The sequence below is a fragment of the Melospiza melodia genome, chromosome 1 (genome assembly GCF_035770615.1).
Source record: "Melospiza melodia melodia isolate bMelMel2 chromosome 1, bMelMel2.pri, whole genome shotgun sequence".
Lineage (NCBI taxonomy): Eukaryota > Metazoa > Chordata > Aves > Passeriformes > Passerellidae > Melospiza > Melospiza melodia.
Window position 1 is genome coordinate 41,680,144 of NC_086194.1, and position 15,388 is coordinate 41,695,531.

At 41.0% G+C, this 15,388-nt stretch overlaps 1 protein-coding gene across 4 annotated transcripts in view; it reads left to right on the forward strand.

The window, feature by feature from the left end:
* TGFBR2 (transforming growth factor beta receptor 2) overlaps positions 1 to 15,388 on the forward strand; it is a 60,493-nt gene that overhangs the window by 12,976 nt on the left and 32,129 nt on the right. For 2 of the 4 annotated variants that reach the window (XM_063155089.1, XM_063155107.1), the window contains exon 2: positions 14,377 to 14,548. In XM_063155089.1, the coding sequence (XP_063011159.1) occupies positions 14,377 to 14,548 (172 nt within the window). Of the gene's footprint in view, positions 1 to 8,908; positions 8,931 to 14,250; positions 14,269 to 14,376; positions 14,549 to 15,388 lie in introns of those variants that run through there. The other 2 variants (XM_063155098.1, XM_063155117.1) reach the window with 2 other exon arrangements.

A 15,388-nucleotide genomic window follows, 5' to 3' on the forward strand; every position in this document is an offset into this window, starting at 1 on the left:
AATTGAGAGGTAGTGGTAGGTTCTGAGCTGCTGCTTGGCACACTTGCTCTTGTGATTCTGTCTTACCTCTTCCCAGCTTTCTCTTCAATAGAAGGAATTGTTTCTTAGAGACTTAAATTAGTCTTTTCTTTGCAATGTTTCTTTTAAACAAGCTTGCAAGTGTATATGCTGTCTTGGAGTCCTGGTGAAAGATTATGGTCTTAAGAATTACTGAAGAGATAGCTGGAGGACTGAAATAGTGGATTTAGAGTAAACAACTATTACATAAAGCAACTGGGAGGGGAAAACCGTGGAAATCCAACTTGATGTCTACATTTCAAATTTACAATTATATTCTATCTCATAATAAATGAAGTGTAAGAACCTGCAGTCCCTCACATATCTTCAGGCAGGTAGACTAAACATTTTAGATTGGCAAGTCCCTTCCTCCTGAGCAGCACCTAATGTGGGAATGTCTTCCCCTTACATTGTAATGCAAGCCCTGGTAGGGGCTGGGTGCTGCAAGCAGTGAGTAATGTGTTGTTGTATGGAATGAGGAGTGTTGTGTTCCTACATGCAAGTCCTTTAGCATTCACAGTTAATTTCTTTTAATGTGGGTGGACCATGCACTCATATATATTCAAGTGTCCTTAAAATACTCAGTTTTATGATATACTGAATGAATTCTCTTTGCATGTGATTTAGAAATAATGGCAAAGATAAGGACCTTTCAGTGAAAATTAAAGAGAGGTATTTATGGATGAAAAACCTATTTATTTCAGAATGGGCAGGTTATAGTCATGGCCTTTATTTTCCTTTAAGCCCAGTAAAATTTCAACCTCAGATAGAAATGAAGGAGTCCTTATTTTGTGCCCTTATTTCAGCAGGGTGTTATTGCCAGCTAGTAATTCACAGTCTCAGAAGTAACGGGGAGAGTAATTTGCAAATGCATGAAAAGGAGCAGCTAACACCTGGGAGATATGTTAGCAAATTTACCTCTGGCAGACAAAGGAGATGCTGCTTTGTTGAGAGAGATAGTTCTTTACCAAGAAATCTGGTAACTCACTAAGAGTGTGCCACAGCAGTAGGGTCTTTGCAACAGAAGTCTGAAAAAGAAAGTTTTCCTAAGGTTGAATATCATTAGAAGTGTGTAGTTTTATGCATATGCCCTTTTCTCAATACTCAGTATATAATTCCCATTAATAGTTGTGGAAGTTAGATGCCTCTATCAAGATAGCATGTCCCCAGGGTATTGAATTCTATTATTCTGCTTCTTTGCATTAACTTGACAGAGACAAATATAACCATCCAAGCTACTGAATTTGAGAAGGATGTGTATTTTTCTTCAAATCTATTCAAAGTGATTCTACTCCTAGGGGATTACATTTGTGTCTAACTTTTCTCTGATTTACTATTTTAGCTGAGCTGATGGATTATGAAAGTAATTTCTTTTTAATACTGTTTTCCTGAAACTGTCATTCAAAACTTGCTGTGTGGGGACAGAATGGTTCATAAGCACCATTTTCCTGAAGGAAAATGGCTTCTCACAGTAAAAAGGAGCTCTGAACAGAGCTTCCGCATAAACATGTTTGCCCATCAGTAGCTGACAGAGGAGCCTCTGTGTGTGTGCTAAGGATGTAGACTTGTTAAATGAGTCTTCTTATTTGGAAACAGTTTTTCAAATAGACTAGCAATGATGGATTATATTCAGTTCTAGAGAAAGAAATTGCATAATCAGTATATTATATTGTAAACTAGTACCATAATAGTATCCTCTAGGCATGGGCTGTGCCTTAACTTAAATTCCAGATCTCTCAAATATTCCTCAAGATCAGAGGTCTTCAAAAACCTAAATAAAATCAGGTCTTTCATGCTGCTTACATTAGTAAGTTGTCTTTTTATATTAAGCTTAAACCAAAATACCCAGGTAACAATTTTAGAATTGTTACTACAATTTTTGCATGCATAACATCCTTGTTTTTGTTTTGTTTTCTTGTTTGTTCATTAATGGCTGGAGGAACAGATAGTGGCAGTGAATTCACTTAAAAAAATCCCACTAATATCCTCCTTTTATCTGGAAAAACAAATATTTATAAATCCCTCTGATTTATGTAGCTGTGTAACGTAACGATTGCAAGTTTGAAAGAACAGTTGTCTGGTTAATCCATTTAAATGCTTATTTTGATTGGGCAGCTGTGAGCCTTTGTGTGCACACAGCTTCTCCCCACACGTACTGGAGTGTTACAAAACACCACAGAAATTCTGGTTTGTTTCAGCAGCAACCAGTGCACACACAGAGTTTTCTGTTGTGCAGATAGAGATTCTTGCCATGCAGACCTCATCCTTGTTTAAGGTGGCCTCAGGAGCTGTGGCCGAAGCCAGTTTGCTCTGTCAGCTCCAATCCTGGCTGTCCAGGTTGCTGAGATCATGCCTGAAGAATGTGGGTTCTGGTTGGAGGCACAAAGCACCCCCTGACTCACAGCTGGCACAAAAGGTGCACCTGTGAATGCCAGTGCGGAGGCTCACTACGGAGCTGGGCATGGAAAAGAGTGAGAAACTTCTGTTCAAATATCTCTGCCTAGGTGAGATTAGAACACTGCATGGCAAGCCTGCTATTTATGTGCTCCAAACCATGCCGTTGGACATAAAATCCTTTTGTGTCTTACTCATGCTGTTTCTGCCCCTTGTGCTTCATAATTCTGCAGTATTTCCTGCTTGTAAATGTGATGCTTAAACTGATATTTGAACAGATGCAACCCATTCCAATTACTGTATTATATTTTAAGATTGCTTTTGATTTACTTTTTTTTTCTTAAATCCCAAATCCATTATTTGGGTTTGGCTTTGTTTGACTAAAGTTTTGTTCGTTGGTCTACAGGCTCTTGATTCCAATTTAGAGAAAGGAATTGTAGTCAGAAGCAGGATATTTGAAATCAGAGATACAAGTTGCAATTCAGCAGAAGTTTCAGAATAGAAGGTAAAACTTTTGTCTGGGTTTACAGAGTGTTTTCCCAGACTTGTGGTAGTTTCAGGTAAATATTCATCACACTTTTCCCCTGAAACAAAGCAGAATTGGGGTGAGACTGGTTGAAGTTTTTTATTTTGTGTTCACATTACAGAACTGCAGCAAAATCAATTACTTCACGTCAGACAGAGGATATATGTGTTTCACATACTCTCTGTCCCTTTAATATCCTTCCTCTTTAAAAAATTGTATTCTAAAGACAAGACTGTTCTGACTCTTCCAGCATCCTGTGAAGAGGAGGCTTCTGGTAGGTCTCTGTACTGCTGAAGAAACAGTCACAGAGAGTAGTACCTGTCTTCTCAAATGTCTCCTATACAATATTAACTTGAGACACCAAAAGTCCTTTTTCTATACTTCAAAATCCAAATAACCTTGAATCCACTTTTACAGTGGATTTAAACAACTATGAGGCCTGAGGTGCTTCTGCAGATGTGTCTGGGAAGAAACATCAGTCCTTGGAATGCTCCCCAAAGCATCATAAGCCATGCTGATGAGTCCTAAGCAAATCCCATCTGCCCTTGCAGTGCTGATGCCTGGCAGAAAAGACTAAGTGCAGAGCCCCTGTTTCCTCTCCCGGAAGGACTGTGACATCTGTCTCAGAGTGTGTAACATTTGAAAGCAGACTGTGGGTTGGAGACAGCAGCAGAAGGCAGGTCCCCCATGTCCCTGGCATGCTGGGCAGCCTAACCTTTCCCCAGAAGTAGCTCCAGCCGTAGATCCACAGAGACTTTGCTCTTGCTGCTGCAGCTGAAATATGCAGTTTTGCCTTTCCCCAGCTGTGGGTTGCCACTCCTCATACCACATTCTTCATTGTGTTTGTGCTGTCAGATAGATGTCTGGACTGGAGAGCTCTTCTGGGTCAGGCTGGCCTTTGGAAGGGGAGGGAGGTGTGGTAAGGTGCGGTCTGATTCCTCTGGGAGGCAGGAGAAAGTGCAATGGGGAGTGTGAACAAATAACGAGCAGGGGAGCATGGCTGATGTTTTTTTCAAAATTCTTTGTGCAGATATTCCTCTATAGCCTCACTAGAGAGACAGGAAAAAAGGGAAAAAGGGAAGATCTGATGTGCTCACAATGCTTTAGAAACAAATTTGTCATTTTTCTGAAAATGGTCTGAGGATTTCTCCATGAGGCAGACAATTGTTTTTCTCAAAATATGCTGTTTCTGTACATCAGAAAGGAACATTAAAATGAAGATGTCAGACGTGTGTGTGAGCAGGCCTTTGCAGTGGCATCCCCAAAGGAGGGATCTGATGAGGGCTCTGTAAAGCTGCATGTGGCAGGAGCCTTTCAAATGGGAAGATGGGTATGTATTTCTGGCTTCTAAACCTGTCAGGAAAGTGCGTGTCAGTAGTTTTTAGGGCATACTAGTAAAGCTAATAAAAATGAGAATTAAAAGTATAAAATAGCAAATACAGGAGGAATACTTTTTCTGATTCACAGAGCAACCTGGCTGTATCAAAGGGAACCTGTGGGAGTCAGACGTAGCTTTGAATTTCCTGTTTTGTGTGATTTGTCACAGTCTTTATGTCTGTGCTTCATTTTCACTACTTTAAAAAGCAAGCAGAAGTCTTCCCCCAAAGTAACATATTCTGATAACCTTTCCTGGAGGTAGGTCTCTGAGACCAGAGAGGGTTGGGAAGTTCCTGCCAGTCTTCTGAGTGAACAAACAGTATTAATAAATATCTGCCCACCTGTATTAACTCTTGGCAAGCCATGGCAGCTTCTAGTTAGTATTTTCACAGTTTCCTCTATTTTTTAATCTTAGTGTACTCTTTTGAATACAGTAGAGGATATGCATTTGGCAGGAGTTTAGCTGTAGCAAGGGTTAACTAGAGAGAGTTAATTGTAGTTTCAGCAGAAAGATTTGGCTTTTTGCCACCTGAGTTTCTGTATGCTGCCAGTGTAGAGAACAGTCTTCAAATAATTTCCATTTTGTATTTGGAAGAGATTATTTTCTGCTATCTATCCAGCCTTCCTTATTACTGCTGAAAATGCTGCAGATAGATAATCAAGTTACACAAAAGCTTTTTTCACACACGGAATTCAGACCTCTTGAGCTTATAGCTGATTTTAAAGGAATTGAATAAACCACAACTACTTTATGCGTGGTAAGTCTCAATTTTGAGTCTGACTAGACTTGTTCCTAATACAACCTGTACTGAGGAAACTTAACAGGATCCAGTTTTAGCAGGATTTGATAAAAACCTTAAAACCTCCACCCTTTTAATTAATTGCGATGAACTCATGTGATGGTGTGTGTCTGCCAGGCCAGTGCTTAGTTACTTGTAGCTATTCAGAAAGTTAGGCAGGATGAGGTCTTATACTGAGTAAAGTCCCGTAGGAGTGTCATTTGTGAGTGTTTGGCCAGGCAAGTATGTTACTATATTTGATTTCTATGTGTCTTTGGTGGTGCATGGTCTATGGGAGTTGAGGGCAGGGCTCCCTCTGCACAGCAGCTCTGTGCAGCAGTTGTCATTGTAAGGGAAAAATAGAAACTGTACCAATGTGCCCACCAACTCTGTCCAGCTACAATTCCCCATGGGAAGGATGATAGGGTTTGGCAATGCCATACAGCAGGAAGCTCCTAGCACTTTTGAAATTTGCCTCTTTGCCGGTACCGTGGATCCTAATGTGTTCTAGTGCCCAGAAGTTTAGCAGATGATGCAGTCCCTTGACCTGAGACATAGACTTCAAAACTTCTCTGCTTTCCTCCCACCTGTAGCCTATCCAGTGAGGATGCACCTAAAAAGGCAGACAAGATTGCCTTTGCCTTAAGCAGATATCCCAAGATGGGCATTTAGAACTGCTTGTAAGTAAGAAAGTGATGCCTCCCAATAAGCAGCACTGTTACCTTAAGAATATGATCAGTTTCTTTTATGATCTCATGGGCCTTTCAGTTCACATGTGAAACTGAGCACATTCAGTGGCCTTGCAGATAAACTGAGGTGCCAGGGTGTGTCTCTATGGAATACTTCATGGCTAATAGAAATAGCTTAGCCATAACATTTTTAGCAAATAAATTCTGTTCCACCTGTGCTGGGTGGGCTTCTGAATTTCCCTGTTGGAAACTGGGAGTTTAATAAATAGACCCTTGAAAACAGGGTAAATGGCTCTTTAAGATGGATGTTCCTCATTACTTTTGTCATAAGAGACATAAGGGGAAGAAATATAAATTAAGCTTTCGGAGGCAATATGTGCCTCCATCAGGACAAATGATTCACCTTCCCCATTGCTATTATGAAGAATTAAGAGCTCTATCATAGTTTGAAGCAGGCAGGCAGTGGTGTGACTACTGAGGGAACAGGAGTGGAGAGAAGCATGTTACTATAAACAGGCATTCTGGACTGACTGAGGAAGAGATGCAGTTCAGAAACTCCATTCAATCTACACAGAAGGTACAACTTCATGGGTTTTTGGAACCTTGCATGGGCAGAAACTTGCATGGGCAAGGTTCTTCTGTAGCAGAGACTAGAGGCATATTTGTGTTTTTCTAAGTCAGAATTGTTCCTAATTATGTATGTTCAAAATGTTAGGGGGTTTTCCACAGAGCCTCATCTGTCATGAAAAAATATCACAGAAATAACTGTATTATGCTTGAATGACTGCTGTCTATTTTCAGACCATATAAGTTGGAAAAATAATATTTGTACAAAGCTGAAGTGTTTATACTCTTTCAGCTCTGTTTCAAGTGAAGTAATGACAGCTTTCACTGAGCAGAGGAGAAAACAAAAGGAGGTTTAGATGCAGAATATGCTTCTTAGTGCACAGGTCAGAGTTAGTTATACAAATGTCAGTTCTGAACCATGCTTATTCCAACAAAGCAGGAAAGCCGGTTTTGCTAATCTTGAGAACCAGATGAACATTGCTGTGTTCGATGTCCATTGTGTATTTGAAGTCCCAGGAGGGGTTAACCACCGAAGACAACTTCCAGTAAATTGCAAACTCAATGCATTATGCAGGAACAAACCTAGACCCTGTAGTCATAATTGAGTAAATTGACATTGCTGTTATATCACATATGGTTCCCCATTCCTGTGTGCTTTGTTAGGGAGGCTGTGGGTTAAAGTCAGGAGAAGATGAAATGTCCATTTAAGTGCCCTATGGGAAGCCATCATTTAGATTTTTTTCAGCCTCTTTTCTTGGAGACAGTATTCTTTTGTTCCCCCAGCCATGGAGTGCTAAATAGTGGCCCGAAAATGCCTGCAAGTTAAGGATCTGCAGGTGAAAATCTATCTCATTATTGGAGGCATCACAATAATGTTTTCAGAATGCTTTCACACTTCTATTTTAAGTGCTGAGCTGGAGTCTCCTCTCACCTGCACTGCTGTCAGTCAGAGTCACGACAGCGAGCTCTCTTCTTGGGCATGTTTGAGGCACTGCCCTGCCCTGTACCAGAGAGAAGAGCCTAGCCCATGATTAAAACTGCTAATGATCACTCATTTTGGAAATAGTGGATAAAAATAGTGGTATTTTAATCCTTTAAATACAAAAATTATCTTCATCTTTAGGATCTCCAGTGTGCTGTTCCTTCTCTTTTTTTCTCTGGTTGTGTCCCTTCCCCCAGCTCCTGTCAGATTTGATTCTGTGTCTGTGTCAATGCCTGCAGCAATCCCTACAGCAAAGTTTTGCCAGTTCCACTTGCTGTTAAAAGCCAGGCACTTCTATTGCAGAGGCAAGTTAAATGAAATTTTCCAACTCCTGCTCCTTTTCATTTTGTCTTCTCCCTCTGCATGTACCTTGCCCTATACCTTGCCTGCTGGTAGGTGAGAAATGGTGGTTTCCCAAATTCCGTGCATGTCATCTGTCTTTCCTTTCTTCTGCCTTGGCCTTCCTTCAGCTGGGGGTGGCCAAACTACTCTTGCCTAGGTCTAGCTGGTCAACATGGCTTACCCAGTCTGCTCTCTCGTTTCCTAGCATACTTCTCATGGCTGAAGAGCCAGTCACACAAACCTCAAAAAACCTGTGGGTCCCACCAAATCATTCTTTGGTGTGATAGGTGAGACTTGCATTTTTTTCATACAGTGGGCAAAAGCCATGAGGTGCATCTCCTCCAAGTAGTTCACAAAGTACTGTGTTCAAACAGGACATTATTTTGGCTTTTATCCATTGCTGAGCCTCTGAAATTTGCAAAAGTGCAATCAGTACACTCAAAGGCACAACTTTAAGTACTGACTAAGGCAGCTGTTGTGCTCTGTGGTAGTCAGTGATCTGTGACTGTGTATGATAAAGATCGAGGCTGAGAGATTCTGCAGACCAATCCATAGGAATGTGGTTTCCTGGAGTCCTGCCACAGGGGTAGTTAAACATTCATGGAACCTGTTTTCCTCTGACATATTTTAGTTGTACGTAAAAGATAGCGCATGTTTGGCTTTACAGAGGCTGTCTCAGCACTCTTGATAATCATTGTTGTTAATCTTAATAGAAACAGTCACAAAAGCATGAAAGTCCTGTACCCATGGTAATCCTGCTGGGGTAGCTCATGGTTGAGATAAAGGACTGCACCTGAAGCTGTGTCCAAGATAGCGTGAGCACTGTGAGCTCATACTCACATAAGGAAAATAGGAGTATGTACCAGTGACACTCCATTTCAGCTCAGAGGACATTAAGCTTAGAAATGGCAGCTGCAACTGAAAAACTGAAAATACATATTTCATAGGGTTACCCTGAAGTAACCTTATGAAACCCTCCCTGTTGTGATGGGAGTTACTAGGTGATCTGCAGTGTTGCCAGCTCCTGTGATTTTGTAATGAGTAATAGGAATACAGCTGTTTTTCTTGAAGATCCACCTCCTGGATCCCAATGATTTATTTTCATTTTATTGTGTCTTTTTTTCTAGTTAGACGGTAATTCCAACCCTCCTGCTCATGGCCAAAGTTTCAAAACATGTCTCAAAAAGCACTCCTAAGAGTACAGACAGCAATGGCAAGTAAGGAAGAACCCAGCAGTTTTTTGGTTGCTTGGGGTTTGTTTTTTTGTTTTTCAGGGTTTTTTTTGGTTGTGTTTTTTCCCTTCCTTTATTTCCATTATCTGTCTGACAAGTCTTGTGATTTTGTAACTCATGATTTTTTTTATATTTAGGATTGATTATGTTTCCATCTTCACTTCCTTGTATTACCACACTGGACACAATCAGTATATTTAAGAGTACCCATCAGGATATACATCCAGGTCTTGAAAGCAAAACTCAGATCATGCATTTTCCTTGACTCTCTCTCACTCCTGCAATTAATTCATCAATTTGTGTAAGGCAAATTTAATGAAGCTGGCAGGGTCTCCATAACTGTCGAAGTTCCACTAGGGCTGTAGATCATGTGCTGGGGATAGTAGTCAAAACAGAAGTCATGCTGTGTTTAGTACAGTTCCTGGCAAAACTTGATGTCTTTCTGTTGGATGAGAAGGCAATACAGTTTGAATGCTCTTCATAGCTGCTACTGTGCTTTCCAAACACAGATATATGATGTCATGGAGCTGTGCTCTTTGGGAGAACAATCTGCTTCAAGGCTCTCTGATGTAGACATTGTCCACCTGGCAGATTTCCATGATGTAGTGGAGTGAAATCTTCAAGTCTCTCCCATCAGGTGGAATTATCTCACAGCAGCTGAGTAGTTGACTTCCCATCCCAATGTCTCTCTCAGCATTTTTTTGGGCGGGGAGGATGGGATTTGCCTGCTGCTTTATAAGTATACATGTGCCAAAGACACTGGATGAGAGAACAGAAGTGCTGTGACAAGATTTTACAAGATAGGAGTAAGAGGAATTGGCTGCTGTTTCTGAAATGCATCTGAAGACATAAAAAGTTTTCCAGTGTAGATATTTCCAAAAAGACAGCATGTTAGTTTGGGCTTTATTTAATGTTGTTAGCTTGTGAGAATTCTGTAATGATTTTAAAAATAGGAGAAAAGTAAAGTACGACCTTAGCCCTCAATAGAATTTACATATCCACAGACAACAGATGCAAAGCAAACCACTTCAAGCAAAGTCAATAGACTTTGGCTGAGGTGTCCTGTTTATGATGTCCTAGAAAATCATAAATAAAGATGTGAACCACAGAAGAGTAGTGATATTCTGCAAGCCTGGCTCCACCGGAATCCATGGAGTGGATATTTCTAATGTGACTGCTCTAGTGTCTCTTCCATAATGTCCAGTCCACTTTCTGGCTTGCATGTTCCATACATTTTAACCACAGTGGCTGATCTCTGCTGAACTGGTTGGCTGAAAGTTTCATAGCCAAGACAGCACAGTCTTTTATTTGGAGCCCTTTCCATGGACAAAGAAGCAAGGAAAGCTAGAATTAGGCTTCCTGTAGAAGTCAAAATAAGAAATTTAACATTAGACAGTGGGTGGCAAATTCAAATTTTAGGAGACAAGCACGCACTTTAGGAGGGCTTCATTCACCTTTGCAAATCTGTGATTTCTCTGTTAACTTTTTCATTATTTTTTTCTTGCAAAATCAAAGGTTGGTTATGTCCATAGTATTCAAGTGACTTTGGTTTTCTCAACAGGAGAAAATCTTGAGATGGCTCATGTGGTATGAGGTGTGCCGCAGGATAGTCAAATATTTTTAGAGGTGAACATTTAAGTGACTACAAGAAGAGGAGCAGTCTGCTGGTCCTGAACCACTCCTTGCTTATGAGTCCCTCAGGGAATGAGTGAATACACTTTCCTAGGGAAGAATCCTACCAATTTGTCATTCTCCAGGCAGGACTTTATTGATTAAAGATAGGTGTGAGTTCATGTGACTTGGAAGAAGACCCATCTTTTGAGGATTTCTGAGTTCTCAGAGTCTAGTAGCAGTCTGTAATCAAAGAGTGACATCAAAGTTCCTATCTAACTCCAGATTTCCTCTCAGGCAATCTGCAGCATCAGATAGAAAAAATCAAATGTGCCTTTAGTTTGGAACTAGATGGGTTATCACAGGAGACAAGGCCAAGGAGTAATAACAAACAGACCAACATCTGCTAGAGCATTGTGACAGTCTTAGGGAAAGTAAACTGCAGTCTCACTTTAAACCAAATGTTGAACCAAATGTGGAATAAAATTTGTCCATCTGGACAATTTGAACTGCCAGAGGCATGAAAGAGTCACTGATCTGTCAGCCTCTGTTAGAAGAATTTTGGGGAGAAAATGCAAGTGTAATCAGTTCTGGAAGTCCCAAAACCCCATTAGCTTTTGATAGTAATTAAACCTGATCAGAAATTACCTGGTCCTAACTGGCCAACCTTTTGCTACTGTTGCTAGTGATTAAACTAATGCCTACCTTAGAAACTTAAGGTTTGTGACTTTAGAGGGGATTGCTGCTTTCCAGATGGCTTTTTTTTTCTTTCTTTTTTTTTTTCTTTTAATCAAGTAGTTTGGGTTGGATATCCCTCCTTGGAAGAGGTCCAAACATAATTATTTTCATCCATTTGTTCCAGTGGGTGAGCCTTGGTAGAACCTGGCACAGCCAGGGATGGCGTAGGCACCAAACCCATTCTCTCATCAAATATAATGTTCTTGAAACAGTTTACCTAAGGACCCACCTTCCTGTGGCTCTTGGCTCCAGTGCTGTGGCCACTGGAGGGGACTGAGTCATGTTCATGGCACAGGCAACCATCGTGCCACAGCTGCCATGTGAGCTCAGAGCTGAAAGCAGCATAGATGCAGCTGATGCCTTTCCCCCGTGCTCAGTTGCAGGCACCCCTGCCACAGGTTTCCTGTGTACATTTGGGTGAGTCACTTCACCTCTCCCTCAGTATTTGTCTCTATTTTCGTTCCAGGCTTTTAGCACCATGGATTGGGTTTTTTTCTGGGTAGAGGGACAGTCCCTCACTATGAGGTTGTTTCAATCCTTACTGCAACCTAGAGAAGTTGTGACAGCTATTAGTTTCTCTTCAGCGTGTGGTAAGGAAGAAGAGATGTACACCATCCAGAAGAGATGTACCATTTGCTATAGAGAGGATTATGTTGACATGTATTTCATAGAATACTACATTCAAGACCTTCTGAGTTCCTACCACACCTGCTTCAATGAGGCTTTTTTCCTCTACATGGCTACTGGGAGTTGTTGCAACGCAACAGAACAAGAAATGTTTACCTGGGGCTTAAAATTCTGCCAGCCCATAATATCCTGCCAGCGTTCTCCACCCATGTAAGAGCTCCCAGTGTTGCAAATGGGGTGGCACACCTCCCTTGGAAAAGTAGCAATGTTTATTTTGACAAAGCTTGATAGTAAACATGACAGCTTTGATGGCGACATACACTTGGTTATTTACTGCTTAGAGGACAAGGTGGGACAAACTGTCAGAGACACCCTCATGTTGAGTCAGGAGGTTCAGAAAGGACCCCCTCGCATTCTAAGCCCCTTTCTCAGGTGGTTTCCATGTGTGGCTGGATCCAGACCTAGTTCCAAGGTAGGAACTTAGGTCTAAAGGATTATACGTGCACAGCAGTCCTTTATCTCACTTAGCTAAGATTTCAAAGTTTCAGCTTGCTTATTCCCCTTTCACTTACTGAGTATTTAGTGCAATAAGTATTCTCACAACCTCAAGAGGCATCCCTGTTCAAGGGAAGATCCTGGCATGCAGCCCACAGCTGTGCAGGAGAGCTCAGCAGACCCTGGGCTGTTCCCTATTTATGGAGTAAGATGATTGACTTATAGTAGTATTTGCATGCCAGCTGTATTTTGCTTGGCGCATGCTCAACTAGACCTCAGCTGCTGAGTAAGTTTTATGGCCCTCAGCTATTGTGCTGTTATCTGTCTTCCCAGAGTCCAGCTTTAAGCCAGGTGCAGCCCTCACAGCCACCACTGCTAGCTCTTGCTTGAGCCAAAAGCAGGGAGGAGCACAATGCCACACCCAGTGAGCTCATCCTAACCGCCCCTCTGCGCAGCATCCTCTTCTATACCATAAAACCATTGGAAGTTTTGCCGCTGAGTATAGTGGCTGTTAGATCAGAGACCTTAGGTCAGTTCCAGAGCATGCTAGTGATAAGAAAGAAGGGTTTTTTGGATGGAGAGAAAACCTTCCTCTCCATCTTTCACAATGGTTCAGAACTCAATTGAAAATATTAGCAGGAGGCTCTTTTATTTCCTCCTGGAAAAATCATGTGTATTTATTTCCTGTAGTAAAATAGTCTAATGGTAGTAAAAAGTGAAGTTCTAGAAGGAAAAAAATGATTTCTCTGCTAATTGAGTAGAGAGAGGGGGAAATTATAAATCCCTGGTTGGCTATTACGGGTTGACTAGCAACATTTGGCTACAGAAAGCAATGTGAACACAGTTTTAACACGCAGGTGGCTACAAGAGAAGGGTTGTGCTGCATGTAAGCCCAGTATCTCCTCAAAGTGGTTCACCCTACTTTTCCAATTACATTGCAAAGTGAGTCAGACTGAAACTGTTGTTGATGGTGTGCTCCACTTCAGATAGTTGCATGTTCGTTTTAGCTTTAGGAAGAATTTTGTGTCAGCATTTTCTGTTCCTTGTATTTACATTGTCTTTTCAAAATAGTTTTTGAGCTAAAAGTATCTTTCCTGAAGTTCAAACACTGGCACAAAAATATTTTTCCTTACTGCTGCCACACTGAAGCAGATGGCAAGTACTGAGACTCAGAATCAGTAAGCATGCAATTCTTCAATTTCTTGGTGCAGAAAAGTAGCTGTTGGGTCAAAGCAGGCATCTACAAGACAGGCTGTCATTGCAAGTTAGTTTGAGTTCAAGTCCCCTGCAGTTGGCCCTGTTAGACTCCTGCAGTAGATCACATGAGCTGCACAGATGCCCTCTGCATTTCTGGCTTGAATTTTACCCACATCCTCTGGCAGGCCATCTACCTTAAGCTCAAAGTCTGTTCCAGCTCTGTGATTTTTATGTGTGAACAGTAATCAGATTAGGGATGACACCTAGGTTATGCCTCAGGTTAGTAAAGACAAAATTGCAAAATTCATGCTGATCCATGTTATAATGATATGACACAGCTAATGTGCATTCTCAGTGTGGAACCCACAGTTACTGTGGCACATAGACCATAACGCAGTGTTATACATGGGGGACAGATACACTGCCTGTGAGTAATGCAAATGGGTGAGTGCAGAGGAGCTATTTCAGTGCAAACTGGTTTTGGAAAATGCATAACTCTGCAAATTACGGAGCAACTTTTGCCCCCTCTGAAGTCAATAGAAATTCATTTCACTTTTCAAATTCACTTTGATTAACCTGGTCTTGACATCGTGGCACTTACCTTGTTGTAAAGAAAATTGGTAGCTGTGAAAGATCAAAGATTTTCTAATTTAAGGTAAGAGGAAATGTTTGCTCCTGATGAAAACCTTATCTTCATAATAAGCAATAATGCAATCTGATCACCTACCATTATTGAGTTTCTTTTTTTTTTTTTTTTCTTAAGCTGAATTTACATCACCTGTAGAAAGAAATAAGGAAAGTGGACTGAAAATGTCAAACTTATGCAAGTTTTGTGATATTAAAGCAACAACCTGCTCAAACCAACATCGGTGCAGGAGTAACTGCAACATCACTTCTATCTGTGAGAAGAGTAGTGAAGTCTGTGTTGCTATATGGTAAGTTATTTCTTCATACAGGTGGGAACAGGAGCACACCCTCGTTCATCACTGCTTAGTACTTTCCTTGATTGCTCTGATATTCACAATGTCCCTGCTCCCTCACCAGGCTTTGCTCTCCTGCTTCCAGCTCATATCTCTGCACAGCATACCAAGAGTTGCTTGAGGTTAACAATTCTGATATGAAATGTTCTGGAGACTTGTTTTTTTCTAAAACAGTTCTGTTCCAGCTTACACTTATTGGAAAAGAGGCATGGTTTTGCGCAAGCCATTAAGTTGTATCCACCCACAGCACTCAAGAGTAGAAACAGATTTGAGGCTCAAGAGAGGATTGTAGTGACAGTTGCTGAACAAAGACAATTCTCTCTCAGGGTTCAAGGGAACTAGATTATGTAGGTTTATCACAAGAGGCTTATTGCCATGTATAGGTAGAAATATTTCCTCTTAATGGGAAAAAACTTCTGTGTCTGTGGAGACTTTGATGTAGGCATGATGCTTTGTTTGTTGCCCCTGTCTTGGTTCAAAGAAATCAAGAGTTTATGAAAACACATTGTAAATATTTTTTTTGTTTATTTGCTTTAATCTTGTGTTCCAGTCTAAAAACTGGGGCATCCCTTGCCCTTTCATAAATGGGAATCCAGTCCTACCAAGGAAAGCCAGAACCACTCTTAATGAGTTAATAACTGGACTGAAGGAACACAACAGAGTGTTTGCAGCATTGCTGCTGATTTAGTAAAATAATTAGAACCACTTACAGAGGGACATAACTAATTAATGTACTGAGGGATTAGTTGTGTCCATTGAATTGAGATGTTCAGCATAATTGGAAGTAGGGATTTC